Source organism: Netta rufina (assembly GCF_964035555.1).
Source record: "Netta rufina genome assembly, chromosome: 1".
Classification (NCBI taxonomy): Eukaryota; Metazoa; Chordata; class Aves; order Anseriformes; family Anatidae; genus Netta; species Netta rufina.
Genome location: NC_140123.1, coordinates 64,232,790 through 64,260,773, shown reverse-complemented (window position 1 = coordinate 64,260,773; position 27,984 = coordinate 64,232,790). Strand labels below are relative to the sequence as shown.

The 27,984-nt window shown below is 37.4% G+C and overlaps 1 protein-coding gene across 2 annotated transcripts; it reads left to right on the top strand.

Moving 5' to 3' along the window:
* Nucleotides 1–842: 842 nt before the first annotated feature.
* Nucleotides 843–27,522, top strand: GCC2 (GRIP and coiled-coil domain containing 2). Of its 2 annotated transcripts, none has more exons than XM_084295885.1 (23): nt 843–919; nt 2,623–2,685; nt 3,316–3,400; nt 4,451–4,518; nt 5,373–5,477; nt 6,219–8,699; nt 9,387–9,456; nt 10,114–10,214; nt 10,295–10,393; nt 11,478–11,597; nt 12,947–13,111; nt 13,485–13,589; nt 14,190–14,352; nt 14,891–14,991; nt 15,120–15,197; nt 15,861–15,998; nt 17,548–17,669; nt 19,290–19,466; nt 20,691–20,908; nt 21,890–22,078; nt 22,882–23,021; nt 23,811–24,012; nt 25,127–27,522. In XM_084295885.1, the coding sequence occupies exons 1-23, from the start codon at nt 914–916 to the stop codon at nt 25,195–25,197; spliced, it is 5,067 nt and encodes a 1,688-aa protein (XP_084152011.1). In that variant the 5' UTR covers nt 843–913; the 3' UTR covers nt 25,198–27,522. The 2 variants fall into 2 exon arrangements, with proteins under 2 accessions (XP_084152011.1, XP_084152010.1); XM_084295884.1 differs by having other exon boundaries at nt 21,884–22,078.
* The last annotated feature ends 462 nt before the right edge of the window (nt 27,523–27,984 follow it).

Here is a 27,984-nt window from a genome sequence, read left to right as displayed (position 1 = left end):
GGAACTGTCTGCTCCTGCCATAATTGCTTGCCTGCTTATGTTACAATATACAATAAACATACATTATGCATCAGAGAAAAAGAAATAAGGAAATGCTATTGGAGGTATACACAGCCTTTGTGCCTTTAGTCACCATTAGTCATTTGGATTTTAAAAGAAGAATGACAATAGGAAGACCTGGACAAATACAAATTATTCTTGCGAGAGCAGCATTTTGCTTAACGTGACTCTTTTTTTACAAAAACAAAAGGCATTCTCTCACGGCACCACAATTAATTCAGTGCCATCCAATATCTACCCAGTGAATTGCAAATGCAACAAAGTGCCTAAACTCTTTTCTCCCGGGAAACTTCTCATTAAAAATCAATCACTTTTCGGGAGAAACATTTCAAGCATTACCAAAGGTGTTTGCACGACTATGGTAAGAAAGGTGTGCGGTGTGATAACATCGGTGGGCTAACATCGCTCCCCTCAACCAACTACGGAGGAAATGGGCTCCTAACTTAAAATAATGAACTTCAAGCCTTAATAACTGGCTTCTGTTATTTGCTGTGGTGCATATATGTGTATATACGGATGTGTATATGTGTGTATATGTGTGTACAATGTGTATGGATGTACAAAAGCCCCTCCACGGAAGTCTCCACACCCGGCTCCCCTCAGGGCAGCCCGCCTCTGCCACACCCCCGCCCCCCTCAGCCTCCCGCGGCACAGGGGGCGGGGCCACGACGCCCGAGGGGGCGTGGCCCAACCCCTCCCAAGGGGGCGGAGCTCCCGTGCCGGGCCTATAAAATGAGGGGAGGGGGGCGCGCGCGCCGCGTCACGTGGCCTGCGGGGAGGAGGGATGACGAAGGCGGAAGCGGCGGCGGCGGGGAGGATGTAGCGGCGGCCCTGGCGCCCAGCCGGCTGCAACATGGAGGTAACGGGGGGGGAGAGGGGAGCGCGCGCCGCTTCCCGCGCCTGGCGCGCGCCGTTATCCCTGAGGGGAGGGGGGGAGGGAGGGCGGGGGTCGCCATTTCGTGATCCTGCAGGGCTGAGAGGGTCGTGAGGGGTTGTGTGCCTCACAGCCGCCCCTGTGCGTGCGGGGGCGGGGAGGTGAAGCGCCACGGGTGGGGTTGGTTAGTGGGTAAGTAATGCGGGTTGCGTTTTCTTGCGTGAGGCGTAGTTCTGGCGCTGTGCCTGTAAACAAGAAGGGCATCGAGGGCCTGGAGCGCAAGTCCTGTGAGGAGCGGCTGAGGGAGCTGGGGGTGTTTCCTCTGTAGAAGAAGAGGCTGAGGGGAGGCCTCATTGCTCCCTGCAGCTACCTGAGAGGAAGGTGTGGGGAGCTGGGGTCGGCCTCTTCTCACAGGTGATAGAACTAGAGGGAATGGCCTCAGGTTGCACCAGGGGAGGTTCAGGCTGGCAATGAGGAGCCATTTCTGCTCAGAAAGAGCAGTCAGGCACTGGGACGGGTTGCCCAGGGAGGTGGTGGAGTCACCGTCCCTGGGGGTGCTCAAGGAGAGGTTGGGCCTGGTGCTTGGGGACATGGCTTAGTGGGTGACAGTGGTGGGTAGGGAGATGGTGGGACCAGGTGATCTTGGAGGGCTTTCCAACCTGAGTGATTCTGTGATAAAAATAACAGGATCATCTGATCCTGCAATAGTATGGACAGAGGCGTGCTGTCATTTTTTTTTAAGCAGTACATTCAATGTGTTATCCATAATTATACTGTGCAAGTATACTGCTTGTACTTGCAGAGGTTAACTAATAGGAATGCTGAAATATTAAGAATGTCAATGTTGACATAGCTCCGTGTACCGTGAAATACAAAAAAGTTTGCTTTTGCTTCCTCAAAAAGCTCTAGACCGTGTGAGAGTCCAGGCTCTCCAGAGAGATAACTAAACTATCTCTGTCCTTGGTCTGTACTTGAACTCCTATTTCTAATTAGTCTTTCAGGTTACCTCTCTTAGCTATTCTCTCAAAAAATGTCAGTCACTATCTGTTTCCAGTTTGTTCTTTCCCTGGTTTCTATTACAAGGGTTTCTTCATGAGAATAAAGAGTAGCAAAATAAAAGTGAGAAGGATGTGGGTGTGTATACACACCCTCCTCCTCTCTGTGTCACACACAAATGCGTGCCCACACACACAGCTTTTTTTACATTGTCAGGCTGAAGCTTCTAGTGTTAAGTATGTTATGTTTAAAGAGTGGATGTTTAAAGAAAATGAGAACATAGTTGAGGAGTACAATTTGTTCAGAAGTTGCCAAAGTTCGATTTAACTGCTGCTTCTCTACAAGCTTTTTTGGTTTGTACATTTTTAGTAACAAGATAGATACACTATTTTAATTGCCTGTAAATTAAAAGATTTTTTTTTGCTAGAGTGACAACTCTAGATGCCACTTAAGTAATGAAGCCATAGGATCGTACTGATCTAGCAGTTTTCAATTCTGCTGTTTTATTGCATTAATCAAATAGAGCTCTCAATTTTTCCTCCTTTGTCCTACTGGCCCTACAAATACTGTCTTTTTGAGTTCCCACTATACCAAGTTACTCTCCATGTTTGTAGGCTTTCAATTGGTTCCTTTGGTAGTGTACACTATAAAAAAAAGTTCAGTTCTCCCATCTTACCTCTATTTTGTTGTAGGTACAAGATGGGGGGCAAGAGATGGTGGCTTCTGCTGTCACACCGGGGTCGGGCAAATCAAAGGTAATCAGACCTCACAAACCTGGTGTTTGGCTGTCAGTGGTTGAGAGGGTAGCAGCTTAGCATGCTAGCTGTGAATAATAGGAAGATATAAAGGTATTTTTAAACAATTTCATGTCTTCTAGGTGTTCTGAAAATTGATGTGTGAATGCTAAGCTAAGGCATTTTAGAATGCATGAAACAAAAATTATGTTACTGGTATGTTTACTTTCTGTCATAATAACCAATAAAGTATTTAATAGCATCTAGCTCTAGTAGCAGTTTGTTTCATAATGTATGTAGGCTTCTTTGCATATGTTAGAAGTAAATTAAACAATGTTGATGTTAGGTACGTGTGCTGTGGTTAAAACACCGTTCAATTTGTTACTCCAAACACCTTAGCCAGTCTACTGAAATATAACCCTTCCCAGCTGAGTGTTCTCCTTTCTAGCTGATGCTGCACCTGAAATGATAGAACTGGATAACACAGCTTCTGTAATTTGGCCTGTTATTGTCCTTAATGAGTGTGCTAAGGCTTTCTCATCCTAAAATTTCACTCCTTAAAAGTTGGATGCTAAGATGCACTGCTTTCTGTTTACTTTTGGGCTAGAGGAGTCAGTTTCTGTAATAAGTACTTTTTTTTTTTTTTTACAGCTGGACACATTGCCCAAAGAAGATCTCATCAAGTTTGCCAAAAAGCAAATGATGCTTCTACAGAAAGTGAAGTCAAGATGCACAGGTACTTGACTGGAGAGAGAATAATTTCTACCTTAATGCTTGGTACTATCTGACCTTTCCTAATTTCACTCTATATATTTGCTAGGTAGATTTAAATTCTAGGCTTTTCCTTTTTTTCTCCTTCCTGTGATTTCCTTATTTTTGTTGGAGTATAAGGGCTCAAGTCCCTAGAGTGAGAGGTATGGAAGAAAAAGAAGCACTGCTTTTTGTCAAATATAAACTTAATCATGTATGTAGCATGATGGAACAGTGTAGCTTGTGGAAGTGGGGCTTGCCATTATCTGTTCCACATACCTGTAGCAGGATAACCTTTAAGACAGCAGATGGGAGGGGGGGCATCTCTATTAGGTTTTTCATAATTAGTCCTGTTGAGGAGTGCAGTGGCTTCTTTAGAAATGTTAGCTATTCTGTATTTGATCATTTGCTTCTTTGGACAAGAAATCATAAAATACAGAAAATGAAATGTTGTGTTAATACCAAAAAGTATCCCGAGTATGTCTGCTCCCATGTGTTCTCCCCCTCCTCTCTGCTGTCCCTTTTCCTATAGTGGCTCCCTGCTTGGACCAGTGTCACCTCCCCTTCTTTGGGGTTACAGTCATGCTGGCTGCTGGTAGCTGCCCAGCAGAACAGTAAGGATGGGGATGAGCTATACTGGGTGTTTCTTCGGCGGGGTTATTTGAGATCTTTTTCTCCAACCTGCTGCCTATTTTTAGAGGGCTAGTAGGAAATGAACGTCTTGTCTTAAATTGGCCATGAAATAGAAGGTAAGACAATTGTCATGGTTTTGTTTGTTGTCTTTCCACCCAAACAAGGAAGCTTTGTTTCCTCAGGAAATCAGGCTAAACATTAGCACCAGAGAAATAGCACTGAACGCTTGTTCTTTCTGTTAGCCCTTTGTATCACTTGGCAACAAAAATTCATGGGCTAAGGCTCCTCTGACTTAAATAGAGTGATGTTACGTTTTGGATTTATTAGAAATTAGATACGGTGATAAAGCATCAATTCCTGCTTGATGTGGAAGTTCTGTATTACTTTTTACTGTTTTGTTTAGAACTAGAGAAAGAAATTGAAGAACTCAAATCTAAAGCGGCTTCTGGAGGAGCTGATGACATTATTCAGGTAAGAATCCATAATGGGTTTCTGATGTATTGCATAATATTAGCTGAAATAGATCTACAGAAATGACTTGTGATATGTAGTGAACAGCTGTAGAACTGTTACTGAAATCTGTGATCTATTTTCAGGAATTCAGGTTGCTTCCTAAAATCTTTTTTCCTCCTTACTGTGTATCTCTACTCTGCTTTTCAGGAAACAGTTTTTTGAGAAAAAAAAATGTATAGAATAAAAATTTCCCCAGCAAGACTTTGTCCTTGTGTAATAGGTTAGGAAGGCTTTTGTTTATCTCAGAATGACTGCTGTAGAAAGACTTTTAAATGGCTGAAGTCTTTTGAGACAGTCATTTCATAAGATCAGAAATGCAGAATTAAAGTTGCATGTCACAAGAAATACTTTAGGGAAAATGTAACTGGAATTATTTTAGTGCCAAGAACATCTGTCTCAAAGTAAGGGTTATAGGCAGCACACCCAAGTGAAAATTGGCAGTGAGGAGGACTTCATCAACTGGGGAAATATTTTTAATAATTTGGATTGAGATTTCCCTTCGACAGAAGGGAAGCTTTTTTCCTCCTCTTCCTACATGGTAGTAAAAATAAATCAGCTCAGCACAACTAAGATTTTGAACAAAACCTATTAAGCGACATCATTGTTCTAGTCTTCCTGTTCCGTATCTGTTCCATTTGGGCTGCAAGTAACTTTTAAGATCAGGCTGGTCTACTTAATTGACAACAGCAAAAAAAAAAAAAAAAAAAAAAAAACCCTGACCAATATGCAACTTCTTACTGCTTTGCAAAAATCATTCAGGCTTCTGTTGTTAAGGAACCCTTTTTCCAATAATTTCTTTCTTTTTAAATTAGGCTCTCACAGAAAGACTGGATGTTGTGCTTCTGGAAAAAGCTGAAAGTCAGCAGCAGTGTGTAGCTCTGAAAAAAGAAAATATTCAAAGAAAACAAGAAGCAGAGGTACTGAAATGAATAAAGCATTACTAAAATATTTCAGAATGGTTTTTTTTTTGCTTTTGTTCGTGTGTTTCATTTCTATTTTAATCTTTCTTCGCTGACGTGTGTTCTGTTACACCTTAGAAGATCTAAAGGTGGCTTATGTAATTTAGAGGCTACAGAGAACAGATACTTCAGTGTTTTCATTGGACTGACAATAAACGTAAAATCTCTGTATGTATTGGTTAGACCCACAACTGTTCAAAAGTAATTCAGTCCATGCTTCAGTAGCCTAGATATGCAATGCCTCCAAATCAACTGTCTTCTTAGGGTAAATAGGAGATTTTAAATTCTGATATTCTTAGGAAGCAGCCTGTCACCTAAGTCACCTAAATCATGTCAATAATCTCAGTTAATAATAAAGTGAAGACTCAGTCACATGGAATTGATGAATGGTTTTATATTCTAGCTTCTTCAATATGATGTTATAGAGGTAATTTGATCTTTAATACATAATCACAGTAGCTGCTTTCCAAGCAGGCAAACATGATCTAAGACTTAATTCTCGTTTTTCATTCTGTAAACAATTTTGTATTTTCTGCAGAGTCTTCTGAATTGAGTTGTTCCAACATAACTGGTTGTTCAGAAATCATAGCAATTTTTAAAATTAAGGACTCCTAAATCTTCCAGTTTGTTATTATAAACAGTTTATTTAGAATTTATGTGCTAAATTATCAGCATTTGATGACTTGTCTGTTTGTTTAGGCTGCAGTGGCCAAGACAGAAGAACTGCAGAAGCAACTGGAGCAATCAAATACCGACTCTCTGGAAGAAATAAAAGCTCTGAAGAATGAATTAGTAAATGCACAATCCAAATACAACGATGATGTAACAAAGCTGAAAATAGAATTAGAGGAACAAGTGAAGAAACAAACGGAGTTGGTGGAACAGCTTGAATGTCACCGTGATAATCAAGAAGAAGTTAAAAGATTACAAGACAATGTCCAAGAAATTAAATCTACTTATGAGGAGCAAATTTTGTGCTTGACCAAGCAGTTGGAAACTGTGAATGATGACAAAACCAAAGAAATTGCAAGTCTGCAAGAAACTATTAAAAGCAATTCTCAGTGTTACCATAATGAAATCTTCAGTCTGAATGAAGAGCTTAAAAAATTAAAAATTGCCCATCAAGAAGAGGTATCAGAGTTGATGCATCGCATTGAAATATCTTCTAAAGAAAATGAAGAAAAGCAAAATCACATAAATCAGTTACAGCACAGTTTGGTAGAGAAGGACTTAAAAACAGAGAAAAATGTGAAAGATGAAGCGTATGCTTCCACTGACCAGCAAGAACATGACTTGGAGCAGCTAAAAGCGGTAAATAAAAATAGTGAGAACAAGACAAATCTTGTAGATATGCAAGAAGAACCGTGCATAGAAGCCAAAATGGAAGAAGAGATTAGACACTTGGAGCATAGCTTGGAAGATCTCCAATCTCAACATGCCATTTTAAAAGATGAGCTAACTTATATGAGCAATGTTAAACTAAAACTGGAAGAGGAAATCCGCCGCATAAAGGATGAGTATTTTCATGAGAGGGAAGACTTGGAATTTAAGATAAATGAACTGCAGCTTACTAAGGAAGATTGTTGTTGTGTAATTGAAAAGCTAAAATTGGAGCTTCAAACAACAAGACACCAATGTGAAACCACAGCAGAAGAGCATAAATTAGAAATTCAGACTTTAAAGGAGCAACATGAGAGAGAAATTTCTGAAGTAAATAAAACCTTATTATCTAGTTCTGAAAAAGAAAAGACGGAATTAGTTTTTGAAATGCAGGAACTTAAAGAACAGCTTGAAAGGCTAACTCAAGAGAAGGAAGAAGCATTGTTCAATTATGATACCCTGAGAGAAACACTGGAAACACTACAGACTGAGCTAGGAGAATCTGCTGGAAAGATCAGCAAGGAATTTGAATCAATGAGACAACAGCAAGCTTCTGATGTCAGTGAACTACAGCAGAAACTCCGGGCTGCTTTCAATGAGAAGGATGTTCTTCTTGAAACTGTGAATCGTCTCAAGGCAGAAATAGAAAAAATGTCATCTGATCAACTAGAGACAGAGGAACTTAAACATAAAGTTGTTAGTCTTCAGGAGGAGAATGGCACAATAGCAAGCTGCGTCCACCAAAAAGAGGTTGCTATCAAAGAACTAGAAGAAAAGATCGTATCTCTTTCTGATCAAAACAAGGATATTTTAAATGAAGTCAGGTGTTTGGGTGAAGAGAGAGAAACCCTTCAGGAGAGGTGCAAGCAAGAAGAAGGAAAAGTTCAGGAACTTCAGCAAGAAATAAATGTTGTTAACAAGGACAATAGTGACCTGAAGAAAAAACTGGAGGAATTAACAGAGAAACTGAATGAAACTTTAACTGCAAAGAATAAAACTGCTGAACTGCTAATGCAACTGGAAAAGCAGGTTGAATCTCTGGTGGGTGAAAGAGAGAACCTTTCATCTGAAATGTATACTCTTCGTGAGGAAAATGAGAAAATCATTCAGGAAAAAGGTGACTTAAGTAAAAAGCTGGAAGAGATTACATCTGAGAAAGATGGTTGGTTGAAAGAACAGTCTGAAAACTTAGAAAAGAAACTACAGATGATGACTGCAGAGAAAGACCATATTTCATCATTACTTGAAAGTGAACGAGCACACAGCTCCCTTGTAAGAGCTCAGATACACCACATCCTTGAGCAAGTGGGGTCCAGCGTTTCAGATTCTGATGAGGACTGTGATTTTCTCAGCTTACTACAAATAGCAAATGAATGCTTGGCAAAAATGAAGGAAGAGCAGTGCCTTGCTCTACAGAATGAGGAGAAAGCTCTTCATCTGCAGAGGGAAGTTGAGAGACTACAGGAAGAAAATGCAGCTCAGTATACAGAACATAGATCCCTGATTGAGGACTTTGAAAAAGAAAAAGGTCTTTGGAGAGAAGAATTGGAAGGAATGTTGTCTGAAAAAGAAGCCCTTCAACGTGACATCCAGGAGCTGAAGAATGCTGGTGAAAAAACAACAATTGAAAATCAAGAGCTTTTAGCGAAGATTGAAGAAATATCTGGAAAACTTGCTTTTTATGAAAGTCAAATGCAAGAACAGCAAAAAGAATCCAAAAACGAAGATGACTTAAAGTTCGTTCTGGAACAAAAGGAAACTGAACTTAGAAATGTGAAAGACGAACTGAGTTCTCTAAAGGTTATATTTTGTTATTGAAGTATACAGACTAAACCTCTAAAGTCTTCAGAATTAAGGTTCAAAAAATACTTTCATTCTCTTTGTTTTTTTTCCTTGGCCTCAAAGTGAGTTTCCCTTCTAGGAAGCGCATGTTTCTGAGTTGCCTAGCACCTCAGATTCCCTTCCCTCCCCTCAATTAAAAAAAAAAAAAGTCAAACAGCAACAAAAATCCTAATGCTGTTTTGATGAAATGTGCTTGCATTTGAAAATGTTTTCCTATTGGTTTTGCCAAAAGTGATCATTTAACTAGATGGACTAACTGGCCTAATTTTTCACCTTTTTCTGTGGCTCCATCTCAAACAAAACTACTTGATCTGCATTACCTACTTCTACTTCAGGTCGTGGGTATAGATGGTTATGTAAAACTGACAGCTGGTCAGTCAGTATTAATGGTATTCCATTTTTTGTCCTTGAATAGGATGGAAAACAGCTGTTAAAATGTTGGAATGTTTTTCTTTCAACATAATTTTGCTTTTCAGTTATCAGGCTAGTTACCAAGCTAATATGAAATTGCACATGCAGACTTCCTTGATAATAAGAATGCAGATGCAGTCCAGCTTGTAGCTGGAACTGCTAGTGGCTTGTTGAAAAACAGATACCGCAAAGAAACTTCTTGTAATACTTCTCATATCTTTGTTTATAATACAGAATGTAATGGAGACATTGACAGAGAAAAATGATCAACAGTCTTCAGTAGCAGAGCTTCAGGAAAAAATCGGTATCTTGCTTGCTGTCGTCTTCTATGTAAACAGTTTTGTGTTTTTTTTGTATTGTTAAACTTGGAGTTTTTCTTTCTCTGCATAGTTGTCCTGTATTTCCTCTACACCAAGGAAGGTGGGGAAGTAGATACCAATGCTAATTCCTACAGCATTCCTCTCGTTGGGCATTCAAAGTAACATTAGCAATTTTGTCTGTTTTCATTTAATATTTCTTCTTTCTTCCTAAGTACATTTAACTCTAAACAGTGTACTAGATCTCATCTTTAATACGGATAATACTTGTCAATAGGAATCCCTAAGGCTACCAAGAAAAGAGGAAAGCAATGCTTTGCTGAAGCTACTGTTGCCTTGTTGCAGTCATCCCAACACAATAGAAAGAAAATCATTCTAAGTTGTTACAATTATATGTAGAAGTGCACAGAAACATGGCTTTTACTGTAAACTGTAATGGAAGCCTTTGAAACAGGGAAGGCTTACCTGTGAGGCTGGATGTTCTAGCTTCAGAGTGAATTGAAGGGCTTAGCAGAATGAAATCTTTGAATACCTGCAACATGTTAGGGTTTGTTCTGTTTCAAACTAGTATGTGTTCTGATTGAGTTTTGTTTCTTGGGGGGAGGAAAAGCAAGTTTATTTACTTTCTTACTTTTTTATTATAGGAAGGCTGGAAAAAGAATCTGCAGAAAAAGGAGAGAAGCTAAATAAAATCAAGATGGTTGCTGTGAAAGCAAAGAAAGAATTGGATGCCAGCAGAAAAGAGGTACTCTGACTGCTTCTTAGTACAAAAAGCGTTCTGCTTGTAGGGTTTTGTTTTAATGATGTATGCTTCTTTGTAATAAGGTGCAATTGCTGAGGGAAGAATTGGAGTCGGTTCAATCAGAAAAAGATCAGCTGTCTGCTTCAATGAAAGATGTCATTCAAGGAGCTGAAAGCTATAAGGTAGGAAGAACACTATCTACAAAAGATGGTTAATTGTCAGAAAAATACTTTGCTTTTGAGTCCTAGCCTGGATATACGTTATTTACTTGCACAAGTATGTTTGGTAAAAGAAATTATGCCAGTGCAGTTAAGTACCACAATCAAGAAATGTAAGGTTCTAGTAACAGAACCATGTATCTACTGTCAGAAGAAAACAAGGCAATTCTTTTCTACTGGGTAGTATTCTTAAATGGCCCTTTAAATCTGGCATTGTATGTGTCAAACACTGTTGCTGAGGCAAATCTGTTCTTATGAATTTAAGTACATAACATTGGGGATCAGTTAGAAAGCCCTTAAGTGATAAAGTTAACAATTCCCTGGGAGCAATTCCTTCTGGAGCACATCTCCGGGCACCTGAAAGAGAAGCAGGTGGCTGGGGATGGTCAGCATGGATTTATTGAGAGTAAATCATGTCTGACTAATCCAAGCCAGATTGCTTGCAGTGATAGAGCAGCTGGAGTTGTGGATGAGAGGAGAGTAGTGAATGTCACTTAGCTTGACATTAGGAAGGCCTTTAACACCATCTCTCTCAATACTCTTGTCCAAGTTAAGATGTTATGGTCTAGAAGGACAGAATTTTTTTTTTTAAATGCAGGTGCTTTTAAAAAAAAAAAAGGCTATACAGTGAACATTTTTGCCTTGAAGACAGTTGAGCTTTGGAACAGGTTGTGCAGGGATGTAGTGCCATCTCCCATCCTTGTAGTCAGGTCCTTGGAAAAGCCTGACTGGACAAAGCTCTGAATAATTTTGTTTCATCTCACTGCTGACCCTGCTTTACACCGGAGGTTGAACATAGACCTCCTGAGGTCTCTTCCAACCTGAATTACTATAGTTTCATGAACTGAAATTTATGAACGGAAAATGACTTCTCCCAGTTTCTCTTGTAATGAAACTACAGCTGTAGTTTCATTTTGATGCTTCTGATGTGGCAGTAAAGCACCTCATATGCTGAAATATTGGAAGGCTAAGTGTCTAGGGTTTAGCATGAGCTAAAGACAAGCGATGTATATTGTAGAAATTGAAGTTCGTGTGTGTTTGTGTTAAGAATCTTTTGATGGAATATGATAAGCAAGGAGAAGAGCTGGATTCTGAAAAAGCCAGAGCGATTAATCTTGAACGTCAGCTAGATGACCTCACAAGACAGCTACAGGTGTCATCCCAGCAGGTCAGTTTTGTGTTTGTGTCTGAGCTAAGTGTCTGGGCTAAGTTTTGTTTGTGTGACTGTTTATGAAATTATGTATTACTACCAAAGTGTGTTATGGATGGTTACTTGAAATTCATTTTTTCCTCAGCATCTGGTGCTTATCTGGACTGTGAGAAAGTTAAGGATGTCCAGAGTGACTGGCCTTTTTAATAGGAAGGTCAGCCCACAAAAAAGAGCAGGTGTCCAGCTCTCTCTTCAGTTAGAGACACAATTCTGTCACATGTACCAAATACAAAAACAAGTATGGGACTTAGGCTATTTCTGATTTCACACGTACACTTCTCATGAACCACAGTAACCTTAGTATTAATTTTTTTCAGTTCCTTAGATAAAATGTGCCTGTTGCTTAACCAATTGAATGTTTAAACATACAGAATTAACTGTGGTGAGGTATTTTTGGATCTTCTACAGAACTAGACTTCAGGATGCATTGTGGAGTACTGTAGTGACATTCAAAAGTCTAAGATGGGATTAAATATCTGTGAGACATTCTGCAATGCTAACTGAAATGGGCTTGGGATTTAGGATTTAAATTCCCAGGCCACATAACTACACTGAAGATTGACCTATGCCACTCTTCTTATAAACAGAATCTAGCAGTGAATAGCATAAGGAAAAAAAATCACAAATAGCATATACTCTGATTATAATAAATTGAAAAATAACTTCTGCATAAAGTATTTTGTAAATAAAAACACTGTTCAGGCAATTGTCAGCTTCTTTCACCTATACTTCATTCATACTGCATTCTTAATTTGCATTATAGAGACTGAGATAAAAAATATTGAAGATGTCAAAAATACTGCTGCTAATCATTGCAGCAGTAGTCCAGACACAGGAAGAGTTCTTTCTTATGTGCTGATGTGATCTCATTGAAGGGTTGGTGGTGCTGAAGCTAAATGTTTTAGGGGGGACTAATAGGATGGTGATTCAGTTATAAATACAACTGCACTTGATGTGGGGTGATTGAGTATTTGAATCTTGCTTATTACTGTAGGAAACAATTCTTGCAGAGAGCCAAAAGGTGTTTTTCAAATTTGTTACAACTGTCATAAAGAAAGCTGGGCACAGGGACTCTGAATAAAATAACCAAGTTGTGCTGGTGACTTTAATTTAGCTTGTTTCTTAATCTGGTTTAAAGCAACTAAGGTGGATGAGACTTTCTACTATCATTGGTAGGAGTGCTGATTATATGATAAATGGATGAAAATCAGTGTGCTTGGTGTGTTTTTGTTTTTTTAAGTATAGATAGTATCTTATTAATCAGTCACATGCCAATTCAGCTTATCTTCCTGCTACCATCATTTTAGCATGATCAGTTACATTCTGCTAATGAAGATCTACTGGCTCGTGTTGAAACACTGCAATGTAATACTAAGCTGCTGGAAGCTCAGATACTGGAGCTACAAAAAGTCAAGGCAAAGGCTGAAAAAGAACTGGAAGGAGAAAGGCTTCTAAAAGAACAGAAAATAAAGGTAATATTATGTGCAGATGGTGAATGGATTTGAAGCATTACTGTCGGTGAATGTGACTTCTGGAAGAGTTTTATAAATTGTGCTTATTTTAGAACAAGTTCCATGCTTTTTCTTGTTACTTCACTCGGTCTTCTTTTGAAGGCTTAGTGTGTTCATTAAAAGAACTTCGCAGTACTATCACTTAGAGTGGATCGGAAATAACGATGAAATGTGAACATCTTACAGTCTTAACAAGTTTTCTTTGGTTCCCAGTGACTTCCTGAAGAATCTTATCTTTGTGCAACTGTAGAGAGTGTCTGGTTGTAAACTTGTGTACTCATCTGACATCTATTTTGAAATTGGACTGCATAATCAAAAAGTATTTAAATTTCAGGAACATAGTGGCGCTCTCCGAGAATTGGAGGAGCTTCAGACGCAACTACAGAAGGAAAAGAAGCATCTGCAGAAGACTATTCAAGAATTAGAGCTGGCCAAAAAGGTACAGTTATTACTGTTGTTTGTGTTAGTACTTGACAGACTACCAACGATTTTGGTCCTTCTTGCTGTGTTTAATGTCTCCTGTTTTGTTCTGAGGACTTTAATCCTAAGGTATGCAAAAGGGGAAACATCAGGATTTTTACCCTTTTTTCTTTGCAGAGCTGATGTGTGTACTTTTTGAGGAGGTATTTGGCAGAGGAGGGTGAGGGTTGTTTTTAGCCTGGGTAAGCATTTTATCACAACTAGAAAGGAATAGAATTCAGGTGTTTGGAGTACTTGTATAGTGCACTATTCAGAAGCCACCCTTGCAAGGAGTGAAGATGGTATAAACTAATAGCTGCAAAATACCTACTGCTTATAACTGTTGAAATTGTCAACAGATGCTTTAAAGCTTTTGGTTCTTATTCAAAAACAAATTATTTGCTGAGGATACGGAAACCTGATGGGTGGGTATTATTTGTGGGTATCGATAGTTATAAAGACTTTTTGTTAAAAGATCGAACAACTATATTTCTCATTTATTTTGGGGTGGGCGAGGAAGGAATTCTTGGCAGCTGAGGCAGATTTTTAAGTTTGTATCTTCTTTGCATGTAACTTGCAGGATGCTCAAAAGAGTACACTGATGGATATGGAAATAGCTGATTATGAAAGGCTAGTAAAAGAGCTTAATCAGAAGATTGCCGATAAAGACAGTAGAATAGAAGATCTTGAGCAGGAGACGAGGATTCAGAAACAGAAACAAGAGACCTTACAGGAAGAAATAAGTGAGTAAAATATAAACAGCAGGTATGGCACAATTAGTAGTAATGGTTTAAAAAAAAAAAAAAACATATGTCCGAAGTTGAGTGAGTGAGAGTAAGATTTTGAGGGAACACTAAGCAGTTACATAGTTGAAAATACTTTCTAGAAAGTAAACTTTACTAGGTCTTCAGTTGCTTGATCTAGTATCAGCAAATGAAAAACTAAATAGCATGACTGACAAATGGTTTCTTACCTGATTAACAGAATCATTACTTCTGAAAGTGATTGGCAGTGATTTTCACTCTGACATACCACAATTATAAAGCTTTACTAGTTAACATGTGGTTAAAAACTTTGGTTTCTTCCTATCCTTAAGTGGAACTCTCGAAACAGTTGCATTTGTAAGAAGGTCTTGATACAGAAATAATACAATAAACTTGCTGCAAACAAGTAACTTAGCAAGTTCTGATAGATTGTAAGAACTGTTTAAATTTTTTCCAATAGTTTTAAGGAAATATAGGAGGGGAAGTTCTCTTAGCATGTAACTGTTTTCTGCACTAGAGTCACTTCAGTCAACTATGCAACAAGATGAGGAAAGAAATGCCAAGATAAAACAACTCCTGGTGAAAACCAAAAAAGAACTGGCTGATTCAAAACAAGCTGTAAGTCCAGCAGTTAATGACTGCATACTTCCATTTTTAAACTGGCTTTTAAATAATGGTCTTGTAGCTGAATTACTAAGTTGTTGTGGTTTGTTTTCTTTAATTAACCAGATGCTTCTATCATGCAGGAAAATGATCATCTAATGTTGCAGGCATCATTGAAAGGGGAACTGGAAGCCAGTCAGCAACAAGTGGAATCCTTTAAGGCAAGACATTTCACTTCTTTGTTAGTATAATAAAGTTATAAGTTAGTATTTCTTATATAAGCAATACAGATGTGATTTGTTGTGGGCAGATGGAATATAAGCTGAAGAAAGAGTGTTTTTATTATCTAGTTACTGGTTCTGTTTCTTGAATGATTTTTTTTGTTTGCTGCTTTCCCCAAATATTTTCCCTGTGATGTTGTTTAAACAGGGTTACCCCTTCTTGCTCCTCTTTTCTCTTTTCCCCAAAACAGAGAACCGAATAATTTTGAAGCTTTTAACTGGGATAAATTTTAAAATAACTTTACGTATGGGAGCTGCTCAGTTTAAAAAAAAGTGGCTTCATCAGCAGAAATCTTGTGTTTTTCATCTGTGTAAAGTCTCTTAGAATATGATAAATAGTGGCATGGAAGTTTTTTATTCTAACATGCTGTCGCCACACCCACCACTGTAGTTTTCAGTTTTCTCTTTAAAAAATGCCATATTTTATTTAAGTATATCAGAACTTATGTCTATTTGTCCTATTTTTATTGAATTTTAATTTTATATTCACCAATTCTGGGCAGGGTTTACTGTAATACAATCTGATGTGCTCTGTGGCACACCCTCTTGAAAAGGGAAGAAAAATGACAAACTAAAGACTGAGTTTTCAACTTGCCTTTTCAGATTCAAGTGTCTGTATTAACATCGGAAAAGCATAAAGTCCAGGAACAGCTACGAACCTCTGCTGAGCAACACCAGCGTACATTGAGTGCTTACCAGCAAAAAATTGCAACTTTGCAAGAAGAATGCAGAGCAGCCCAGGTACTGTCATAGAAGTCATGTCGTAGATAGAAAGGAGACTTCAGTCTAGAGACAGTTCGCATCTCTAAAAACACAGGTCTTTTGTCTGTCAAGAATTGGGAAATTCTTTGGGAAAATCTCAACTGTCTGGACTGCGGTCTTGAGTTTCCAGTAGGAAAAACCTTGTAGCAGTAGGAAGTCGGAATTCATTTAAGATGGTCAGGAAGTATACATGTTGGGGAGAAAAGAGAAGTAATTACCTCTTAAAGATAAGGGGGGGGAAGGAGTATCATTTGCTTGTAAAAACAGTAACATAGCTACCACTTTAAAAGAAAAATCAATGAAGTGTATTCACAAGCACCTTTTAATATGCTGCTGTATGAGCAGCTTCTTAATTGGCAGCTAAGTTATGTGTGGAGTTGACAGTAATGGTGAGGTTTATTTCTATTTTTTGGCTGTATGACACAGTGTTAGAAGTGCCTGGAATTTAATTCTGTTTTTTGCATTAGAAACAGGCAGTCTCAGTAGCAGTGTTATGTTCCAGCTGTACTTACACAGACTAGTGTGCTGATCCACAGCTTGTTTTGTATGATAAATGCCAGTCCTACAGATAAGTAACATGAGTGCCTTCCAAAAAACATCTCGATTTTAGAAGGTGAACTGAAATGGACTAACTCTGTCATTAGTCCTACAAGAGGCCTGCCTGAATTCTACTGGTAGATGTAGATCACTGTGGAAATTAAAAAAACTTTAGTCATCTCAGGGATGACTGGACGTGTAAGCGTCCTTAAAAGCCAAGAATGAAAACCTACATCTCTATCTTCATAGAAAATAGCACAAGTACTTGTTCACATGGGAATAACTCTTGCCTGTATACTATACAATAAAGGATGAAGCTATTATGTTGTGATGCAATTTTCTGTCCAGTGTCTCAGCTGTGTATCAGCTCAGTTCAGAAGAGCAGACAAACTAAATACCCTTACAAGCAACTATATCATATCTTACACTATATATTATCCCTTCAAGGCTGATATAACTTCTCAATTATGTGTAGTTTCCAAGCTTATTAGACATTTCACACTTAGCATAGAAAGGAAAACTAGACCCTCTTTTTTTCTTCCTTTCATCTTTGTCTTCCTTTCTATCTGTTTGATAGAGCCTTTTACATGTGAATATCTCCTGAATGTAATTTTTGGGTTTTGTAAATATTCTTCCCTTTCTTGAAGACTCAGATTTTGAATAATTTTAATATCAGAATATATATTTATATATAATATATAAATATATTAATAGTATATAAATATTGAATCAGAATAAATATTATAAAAAATAATTTTGAATATCAGTAGCTTCTTGTTCTTAAGTTTCAAGATTGATAATATCATTCAATTAAGATCTAAAGAAAAACACAATCTGTTGCAATACTCCTGTTTTAATTAGCCATTCAGAAGAAAATGCTGCTGGTGGTTCATTTTACTTTTTTTTTCAGCGCAAGATGCATTTCATTTTAGAGCACATAGGTGAGCGTAGGCAATTGCATGACTTACTAAGAATTTATCTTCTGTCATAGGCTGAACAGGAATCTGTTACATCTGAATTTGAGAGCTACAAAGTTCGTGTTCACAATGTTCTAAAACAGCAAAAGAGTAAATCTGCTTCTCAGACAGAAACTGAGGGAGCCAAACAAGAAAGGTAAAACCAAAACTTGTGTACAGAAAAATACTGGTACTTGAATTACTGTGCTAATGACTGACCAAAAAGTGGGGAAAAAAGTGTATATAGAAATAGAGCTATTTAACTCAACTTTTTTTTTTTAACTTTTTGACTCTCTAACTGCCTCTCCCTATCTGAACAGAAAAAAGATCATCAATTTTTGAACCATGTCTCAGCTCTCAGTAGTACTATGCTAGTTTCTAATCCCTTGATTCATCTCTAATATATTTATTCTCCAGGTTACCTGCTTTTTCAGTTGGGAGGAAATGTATAGTATTAGATTTTCATGGTTCTCATAAGCAGAAATAGACCAGTGTCACTTGTGTAAATTTGAAACGTTTTCTCTGATGTAAAGTATTGAAGCAATGCACCAACTAAGAAGTTAACACCAGATTGATACTGCTCATCTGAGCTGACTTTGATCCTTTTTCAGGAAGGAATGGTTTACTGTAGGTGAAGCTCTGGCTGCCAATTCAGTCATCAATTCCAGCAGATTTAGGCTGTTGTCTTATCAGCTATTATATATGGAAAGACTTGAAAAAAATTACACTGCATAAAGTTCCCTGGAGATCATTTAAATATAGTTGTGAGCCATGTAAATTCAGGTTCACTTCAGAATGTGTATGAATCTCATTGAAAATAGATCTGTTTCTGTAAGTTATTTTTAGAACCAGTTGATGGCTGACCTTGGAGACAGACTGGGTGTTTTTGTATAAGATGTAAGTTGTTTCTGATACAGATCTTAAAACAGCACATAAAATTGCTGTTGACAATCCACCAGAGGGAGACTTGTGTTTTTTTAGAGGACTTGGTCTTTTTTGGTTGTCTGGTTTGTTTGTTTAATGCATCTACTTCTTTGAAGCAAGCAAATTGCAAGAGCTGCATTTCTGTCTCCTGTTCAGGAAGCTCATGAAGGAGGGTCATTTATTAAAGTGGACAAGTAATAATAAACAGACAATTATCAAAGGAATGATTTACAAGTATTAACTCTAGGGGTTAATGGGATATGCAATTCATAAAATAATGGAAGTAACAATATGTAAATATGTAAAAAGACTTACTCCTACTGGTATATCTGATTTTTGATAAATTCTCTTGGTCAGAAATATATCTTATTTGGATTGATGCTGCTTTCTACTCCTTTGCCAGTCTCCTAGGAAGTGGTTGCAGAAGATTACTGTCCACTTTATTCAGTCTCACTGAATTGATATGCATTTACTAAGCAAACAGCCCTCTTCTACTTCTAAGTAGAAGTTCTTTCTTGTGTCTGCATGCCAGATATTCTTCTCTCTTGTTCCTTCAAACTGGATTGAAGCAGAAAGTGGTAGCAGTCACACCTTCTACCCCAGAAGGTACATTCCCAGCAGTTCAGATGGGATGTGATAAACCAGTTTGCACCTATATTAAAACATGATCAGAACTTTCCTAATCACTTCTGCTGTGGTCACATTCTAAGATGATTATGGTCAGAGTGCTGTAGTTATTTCAAATATGGAATAAACTAATTCAGATCAGCTACATTAAATGCTGTGCATATAATATAGGTTCTGAGATAATATAACTTTCTAAACATACCTTTTCTTTTTTTCCCCCTTGCAGAGAACAGTTGGAAATGGTGATAGATCAACTTAAAGTTAAGCTACAAGATGTTCAGCATAATTTACAGCTAAATACAGCTGATTTCCAGGCGTTGCAGTCTGAACATGACACCCTGCTGGAAAGACACAATAAGATGCTGCAAGAGACAGTTGCAAAAGAGGCAGAACTTCGTGAAAAGTAGGGTCTGCTGATGACTAGATAGAGACACTTTACTTTGTGTAAACCTAAAGGACTGGGCAGGCAGCTGGCTTCAAACAATACTTCTCAAAGAAAGGGTGTAGCTGTAGAGAAAGTTAAAGGAATTTTCAAAAGGATAGTTTGCTACTTTTTGTCAGCCTTCAGAGGTTTCAGCAGTGAAAATGAAGCAGTAGCTGATGAGAATGAGATCTTTGCAAGCTTTCTACTCATTAAATGCCAGATTTTAAAAATTCAACATGCTTAAAAAAATGTTAATTTGCTGACTATTTGCTGAGTCCAAAGCTCAACACTACATTTCTGTTTGACTGCTCAGCTACATTTTATGCATTTGTTTCTTATTGGAAAAATACTGTGGTTAAATGCCAACTATTTCCATAGGAATTTCCATGATAAAATAACCACCACGAAGTGCCTTCCTTACGGGAAGTACTTTTTCCAAGTCCCTATTTGCCACAAGCTTTCTTTCAAAATGTAAGGAGTCTGTTTAATGTGCATTGCTTCTTGAGAAATGACATGAGGACCTACTTGAGCTCTGAAATGTCTTTCTGTGCCTTCTCTTTATTTTTAGGGTTCAAAAAACTCACATGAGATACTCGTTACAAGTTACAGCTTAGGCTTAGGAATTCTTGACTTTGTCTTTATCTATGTACTGTTTTCTGTTCCTGATAGCCATGTGATAATTCATTGTAATCAGCTGAATTATATCGTTTTGCATTTCTCTGGAAACCAGTAGGTTTCTTTCGTACCCAGAAAGACTAGCTCTTTGCTTCTCTGGCTAAATTTAAGTTTGTATGCTTATAAGGGCAAGTCCTATGCTTAGTCATTCCATACATGCACTCGTTTAATTGCTTGTGACAATTTTGTCTTGCTTGTGGAGTGCTGCCAAATTGAGTACAATTGATGCAAAAAATGCTGACATTTCTTTCCAAGAATGGTTATTCTACCCACTTTTTCACTGAGTTCTGAAGTTTAAAAAAAAAAAAAACATTTATCATAGAAATGTATGTTTTCAGAAGTTCTGTTTGAGTGTTTGGTAAATGTTAAAAGAAATACAACGTAAATAATGTGCCTTGCATGAGGATATAAATAGTTGTGTTGCAATTTTAGAGTTGAATTTAAGCTAAAAAAAAAAAAAACTTTAAATGTAAAAAAACAAGTATTTTGGTGTTTGTTCCTCACATTTTGTGTGTATGCTGTTTTCAGGCTCTGCACAATACAATCTGAGAACATGGTCATGAAAACAGAGCATACCCAAGCTTTGAGTCAGCTGACAGCCCAGAATGAAGCTCTCCGGAACAATTTCAGAGATCAAGTCAGGAATCTGCAAGAAGAGCACAGGAAGACAGTAGAGACACTTCAGCAGCAACTCTCCAGGGTAGAAGCTCAGCTCTTCCAGCTCAAGAGTGAACCAAGCACTAGAGGTAACTTCTGGTCATAAAACCAGGTTTTCCTGGGTTACACACTTCTGGGGCATTACTTATATTTCCTGTACTTGAGTGTGTACCTGAAACAAAGCTATAGTGTGTGGTTCTACAATGCAGCAGAAACTTACTATGGAAAACTTGCAGTAAGCCGTATCAGTCCACTGATACTGAGTAAAGGACAAGTTACTACTCTACCTTCAAAATAAATATCACTTGCTTTATGCAGCATATATATTGAGACAGATGGAGGGAAATCACTTTGTAAATATTTGGTGCTCTCCCTATCAGTTTTTCTCAGATTTTAGAGAGGTTAGTGGACTTCTGCCTCCAGAATGAGTGGTATAGCTGCAGAGAAGCATATTGAAAGGTGTTTTAACAATATTTTTTATTTGTATACTTGCTATTTGACCCCATTTCTAATTTAAAACTTTACTCTGTTCAAGCTCAAGCGCTATTTTTTATCTGTGCAGTTACTAATTCGGATGTAGTCAGGTATTTGTCAGAAAGCAGTAACAACTTAAGAAGTTGGTCTTTCCAGATGTTATTTACCTGTAGTGCAGTAACTGATTGTACTGAAGCAGCACAATAGCACACAAAGTACTAAAACTAATTTACACCACCCACAGGACTACTTGAAAGAAAAGCTAATACTGTTTTGCATTAAAAACATTCGGCATTCTTGTTATAGCTACAACATATTCAAGGTTTAATTAAGGTTTCATAGGCACAACAGCATTAAGGTTTCATAGGCACTGAAGTGAACACTGCTAATCAAGTTTGGATTTAGAAACTGGCTTTGACTGAAATGGTCATTTTGAGGTGAAAGGCTGTATTTTCTGTTTAAAATGTCATGCTTATATCTGGCTTTTAAGGCTGTACTTTATGTACTGCTTTCTAATCCAGAATTAGTGTGCTTGTGAAGTAACCCAACCAATTTCATTTTGATGACAATCATCAGTAAGTATCTTTCAGGTCCAGCTGTTTCAAATCCAGCAACAAAGAACTCAAGAGAACGGCGAAACATTGACCTCCCTGTTCTTGATGTGCATGCTGTAGCCAGGGAAGAGGGAGAGGGTATGGAAACTACAGACACAGAGTCCGTGTCTTCTGCTGGTACTTACATTCCATCCTTGGAACAGCTTCTGAACTCCCCAGAAACAAAGCCTGGTAGGTTGAATGCATGGTTTTTGGAAGCATTTGCCCATGTAAGCTGCAGAAATTTGCACCCTCAAAATACACAAAAATATTTTGTTCTCAGGCTCATAGGTGCAATACGCAAGTCTAATTAGTGCCACTGAGTATACCCTGTCCTGAAGTTCTGTATGAGTCTTTTCCTTCAGTAAAGACTAACAACAAAAACTTGTGACATTATTTAGCAATTTAAAGACTGTATCCGTAACTTCCTAAAGGGAAAAAGGATGGTTGAATAAATCAGAGTAGTTCAGCACTGTGTTCTGGACTAGTATTTGCTTGAGACAATTAAGTGAAATAACTCTCCTTAATGAAAAGATAATTCCTGTTCTGATAAAGATGAACACATAGTTTCATATTTTTTTCAGGAAAACGAAAGCCAGTGCGAAGAACAGTAGAAAACAAAAGAGTAGAAAAAGTAGAAGAATAAATATAGTAGCATCTAGTTGTGTTTTGAAAAGTCTACTGAATACCGTATGGAGAAATGTTGAAAAATCTCCATATAAGGGTGGGAAACAAGGGCTAAATTAAAACCGTATATCCTGATGTACTTAGAACTGATTTGTCAGTCCTCTAAGAAATTTATGTACACAAAAATAGGTTGCAAAATGAGCATGCAGCAGCAGAAGTGATGGCTATTAATTTGGCAGCTTGAATTTGCATGGATTTCATTTCCTGTGTTAATGAAGTCCTAATGTTAAGTTAGCCTAAAGTAGGCGCACATGCCTTTTCCTTCTTTCTCAGTTTTCTTTTCCAATTTCTTTTCCAATTCATCGCAGAACCATCTCAGTGGCAAACAGAGCTCAGCAAGGATGAACTGATTCAAAAATTAAACACAACAACGAAGAGTGCTGATCACTTGAATGAATTACTTCGTGAATCAGAAGCAACCAATGCGATCCTAATGGAACAAATAAAGGTTAGCAGATGTGCAGTGAATGTGGGGACAGCTCTAATTTCTATGGTCTATTTTGTAGACCAAATATTTAACACCAAACATCTTTCAGAAAATCCCAGTCTCTGGAAATTCAGTGATGCAAAACTTAATTTTGGGAAGGGCTTTATTCCACAAAAGAAATTAGTGCTTCTAAAGTGAACATTTTATTTTCCAGTTTCTCTTATTTGGGATGGAGGGGAAGTTTTAAAAAAAAGTCAGATTTTAGAAGTTTAGTGTCTAGTAAAGTGCCTTTACTGTTTTCTTTTAGCTAAAAACACTAAATTCTGAGGAAAACAGTAGTTTTTCTTCCTGTAATCCCTTTCCAACTGTCCTAAGTTAAAAGAAGATATATGCATCTCTCTAAACATATTAATAGAATCTGGTTTGATTTGATTGTACCTCCTGGAATTTTTCTAAAAACATTTTTAAAGTTAACGTACTCTAAATGTAACTTTTCTTTTATAAATTATTTCGTAACTCTGATCCAGGTTTTCTAACTTCTCAACTCTTTACCACTGAAATTGAATAATATCTCATAATTATTGAATATATTTTACTAGAATAATTACTTTTGATCAATAAAAACTTATTTCTGGACAAAATTGTCACCTGTTCAAGCTTCATTGGGTTGTTGTCCAGAACGTTGCTATGCACACATTGTCCTTTCTGAAGCAAGCTGAATAATTTGCATTTTAGCTCTTCAAAGTACCATTGTTCAATTGTTTTTATGTGATGCAAACAGTATTGCGTGGTCTTTTTCCTCATGTGCAGCTTCTTAAGAGTGAAATAAGAAGACTGGAACGAAATCAGGAGAGAGAAAAGTCTGTAGCTAATCTGGAATATCTGAAGAACGTTCTGTTGCAGTTTATATTTCTAAAATCGGGAAGTGAGAGAGAAAGGCTGCTGCCAGTAATAGACACCATGTTGCAGCTCAGTCCTGAAGAGAAAGGAAAGCTGGTTGCAATTGCCCAAGGTAAGTGAGATTCAAAACATTGTCACCAAAAAAAAAGGAGAAATGGAACTGAAGGCAACTGGAATTCTGTGCTGTCTTTTATGTAGACCTTTAAGGAAAAACAAAGTTTAGCAGCAAGTTTAGTAGCATAGTGCCTGTGAGCTAAAATAAAGTCATGCTAGTCTTTTGGGAATCTACTATTCAGTTTTCATAAAACAAATAAATACTTGAAAACATAGTTACATGTATACTTAAATTTTAATTACTTCTGACACTTTAGAAAGATGATAGTAAGCTATAAAAATGTAATGTGCTCAATATTTTGAGTAGGATTAAAGATTTCTGTCAAAGTAACCTTAAAATAGAGGTTCCCATAGGTTAATAGTTTTCTTGGCAGATGTTCTAGAAAGATAATTAAAGTGGTCCTCTGAAGGCAGTACTGCAGACCTAATATTCACTTCAATAAATCAGCTTTAATTTAAAAAACATCTTCAGCTAAGTGTGCCTCTTGTTTAAGAACTGTTGGAACTAGGGAAGGAAGGCAGAAGAGTTAAGCCTTTTAAAGAAATTAACCCAAGAGCTGTAATGATATATAACAGAGTATTTGACAAGTAGCCAGAACATTATCTGGTTTGTCCCCTTAAAACTCCTTTTTAAGGTATTGTTTGTATCTTCTCAAAATCAACATGTAGCTTTAGCACATCATTAGCAACTGACACATACTTACAAATGATTTTAAAATAGAGTAAGTACCGTGTGTATGTATGAACACTTAAAACTATTGAACAAAAACACTGAACATGAAAAGTGACATTATCATGCATTCCATGATAATCTCCACATTTGGAAATGTATGACTTCAATTAAGCCTGTAGCATTTCAGTGTTCTGGCACTATAATGAGCCGGATTTTTCTGAAGATGATAAAGTGGTTATTTTAAGTGCACTTTGTGATTAAAGTCCTTGAACACGTTTTTGGCAACATGAAAATAAGTATATGTTACCTCTTCAGCAAGTTTACAAGGACAGCATTTGAAAACTGATGTAGGGGAGGAGGGTGTCAAGATCAGTTTTCCAAATGATGTAATGTCTAGCACACTAAATTTAGTTCACAGTATGTTTTTCTTCTCCTTCAGGTGAGGAAGAGAGTACCTCAAGGCCCTCTGGCTGGGCTTCGTACCTTCACAGTTGGTCAGGACTTCGATGAGACAGTGGAAATACTGAAGCTTTAAACACATTCCACCATTGCAAAACAAAAAAACACAGTTCAGTGCTACAACACCAATGGGTTGTTCTACTTTAAGATTTCTGTTTTCAGCTTTTTAGCTTTTTCTAAGGAAGAAGCTTTGGTAGCTCTGAAAGGCTGTCCTGTGCTGTTTGACAGCAGTGTACCTCGTGTTAGAGCTGATGATCAGAAGTATAATGAGAAGTGACAAATTAACTGTAAATTGCTTGACACAGAATTTGGCAAATCTGTGCCAGGTCTTCTGATATTGATTTAAAACTTGATCTAATAGTAACTGGAATAACTAGATTTCAGATGTAAAGCGTTTTGAATTGTTTACAGTTTCTTTCACATATTTTTGTCAGCTCACTAATCTATACGGTTCGTGCTATTCTCTGCATGTAGAAATGAAAATAGTTATTTCCTTTCTGGTGATGCTTACAAGGTGTAAGATCACTTGGAAACAGAAGTGGGATTTTCTGTTTTGACTAAATTTTTAGTCTTGGTTATATTTTTCTTACGCAGTAGCTGGAGTGAAGATATGAAGGCAGTGGTCCACAAAATTTAGAAGGTGCCTAAAGCTATAGAAAGCGTAATGTCTGGCACATCTGGGGCATGGTACTGTAATGGAGATTAATGGCATCTGTGGAAGTGTTGGAATAGTATTCCAACATCAGCAGTCATAAGTGAGCTGAAGCTTTAGGAGAAAAGGCTTAAGCTATGACTTTGTAACCTGAGGTTCTGTTCAAGACCAGGAAGAAATGTTATGTTACTGCAGTGATGCCTGTACTTAAAAGGCTACTCATAGTTTTATTGAAGATACTAAAGGAAGAATTATGAGTTCATATATCAGATTCCTAGTGGTGACTTTGGAGGGAAAAGGACAGATATCATCAATAGATGTATCTTTTAAATGTCCTGATGATCAAAGATGTTACCTTCTGTCACTTCTGTGTTTGCACACATAGTTTGCACAAATCTTTTGGACAGGTACTCTAATCTCTGTTCCAGGCTCTTCAACAGAATGTTTCTGTTTTTGTTTGTTCGTTTCCAAGAAAAATAAATCTCTGAAACAGAAGTTTTTCTTCTATTACTAGCACAGCACCTTTTTTTAAGCTTGTGTCTTTTTTCCTCTTGCTAGTCCATACTGCCTTTCACTATCTTAATTTATTTGTACATTACTGAAGTGCTTACAAGTGCTTTTGTACCCTGCTTACCTTCCAACCGGAGTCCTTTAATGTTTTTTTCCACTCGTATGCGCTCTGTGCAGTTTTACAGTGAATCATTCCCTGCTACACATACCAATGCTAAATAGTATTCTTTTCTTTCTGTCCATCTTAATTGAGGCCCTGAGGAAATGATGCTTATTCCTTTTAATATTGCTTTGTTCAGGGCTGAAATGTATTTGCATATAAGAACAGAAAGTCAGCATGTACTGTGAATAAACTGTTCGGTAACTGAGCTTTTAGATTTTTTTTTTTACTTGTATATATTTCAGTGCACAACTGACAAATCCAACATACTTCATTTAGGTATTTTAATTTCCATACTCTTGAGTACCATTTTTTATTTTTTCTTCTATTATATGCTCTAACTGGAATCTTTATGGTTTGTGCTACCAGTGAAAACATCCTGTTTCAGGTCACAAAACTGAAAACTGACAGCATAGGGCATCTGCAGTTTGTAAATGTAGATTGCAAGCACGAAGCCATATTTGCTTTTTTGAAATAACCATACCTTCAACATCTGTGATTTGCTCCAGATCTCGGTTGTTTAATTCTAACTCCCATTTGCAGCTGAACTTGGTTAATGTCACTCAAAAGAATGCTAGAACAGAGCAAGGGGAGGTTTCAAATATGCATAAAAATATGTGCAAGTCATTCTCCTGCTGTGACTTGAACAATGGAAGCACATGAGCAAAGGGGTACAAATTTTTTTCATTTGGTTCAGACTTTGTTTGCAGCTGATCTGGTTTAGTCTCTTCTTCATGATGCCTGCTCAACTGTCTAAGGAAAGCTGTGACAAGTTCCTTTTTAAATGCCTATGTCAGAACTGAAGATTATTTATCGTTGTAAACTGTGAATAAATGTATGCAAGTAACATATCACTGGCTGTACTAAGTACCAGTTGCTTATTGACTTTTCAGGTCTGAGTTGCATGCTCACTGATTTTAGTAAAATTCAAGTATTATACTGATGAATGTAGTGGACACCTCTTGCATCGCTATATATATTTTTTGTACAATGGAAGATTAAAGTCTTAATATAAAACTATTTTAATAACTGCTACTAAACTGTGTTTGAATGCTAAGACTGCTAGAATTTAACCTTTGTGGCAATAAACTCTGCAAACAAACTTATCAAGGTTTAATATGCACTTGCATTAAGTGGCGTAGAAGAATGTGGACTAGAAGCAGGATTATTTTGCATAATGAAGTTTTTCTGTCATGTATTTGTGATGTACAGCATTGCTTTTTGAAAGCAAATCACAGCTATGCTTGAAAGTTGTAATTACTGCTGCTGCTTGATGTGCTGTGGTGCTCTTTGTTGGAAGAGTACTGTGCTGGCTTTGCTTTCTGGTTCTATTTTTTTCCTTTCTTCACAGTGTCATAGTTGTTATGGTATTTTCCAGAAAGTGTAATCCCTACCCAAAGAGTTTGAGCTTTGGACCGATTTTTACTCCTATCTGCCTGCTTTCAGCCCTAGCTTCCCAACAGCAGGGCACAGCTTAATAAAAGAGACCCTACTGTCACTATGCAGAGTGATTCTG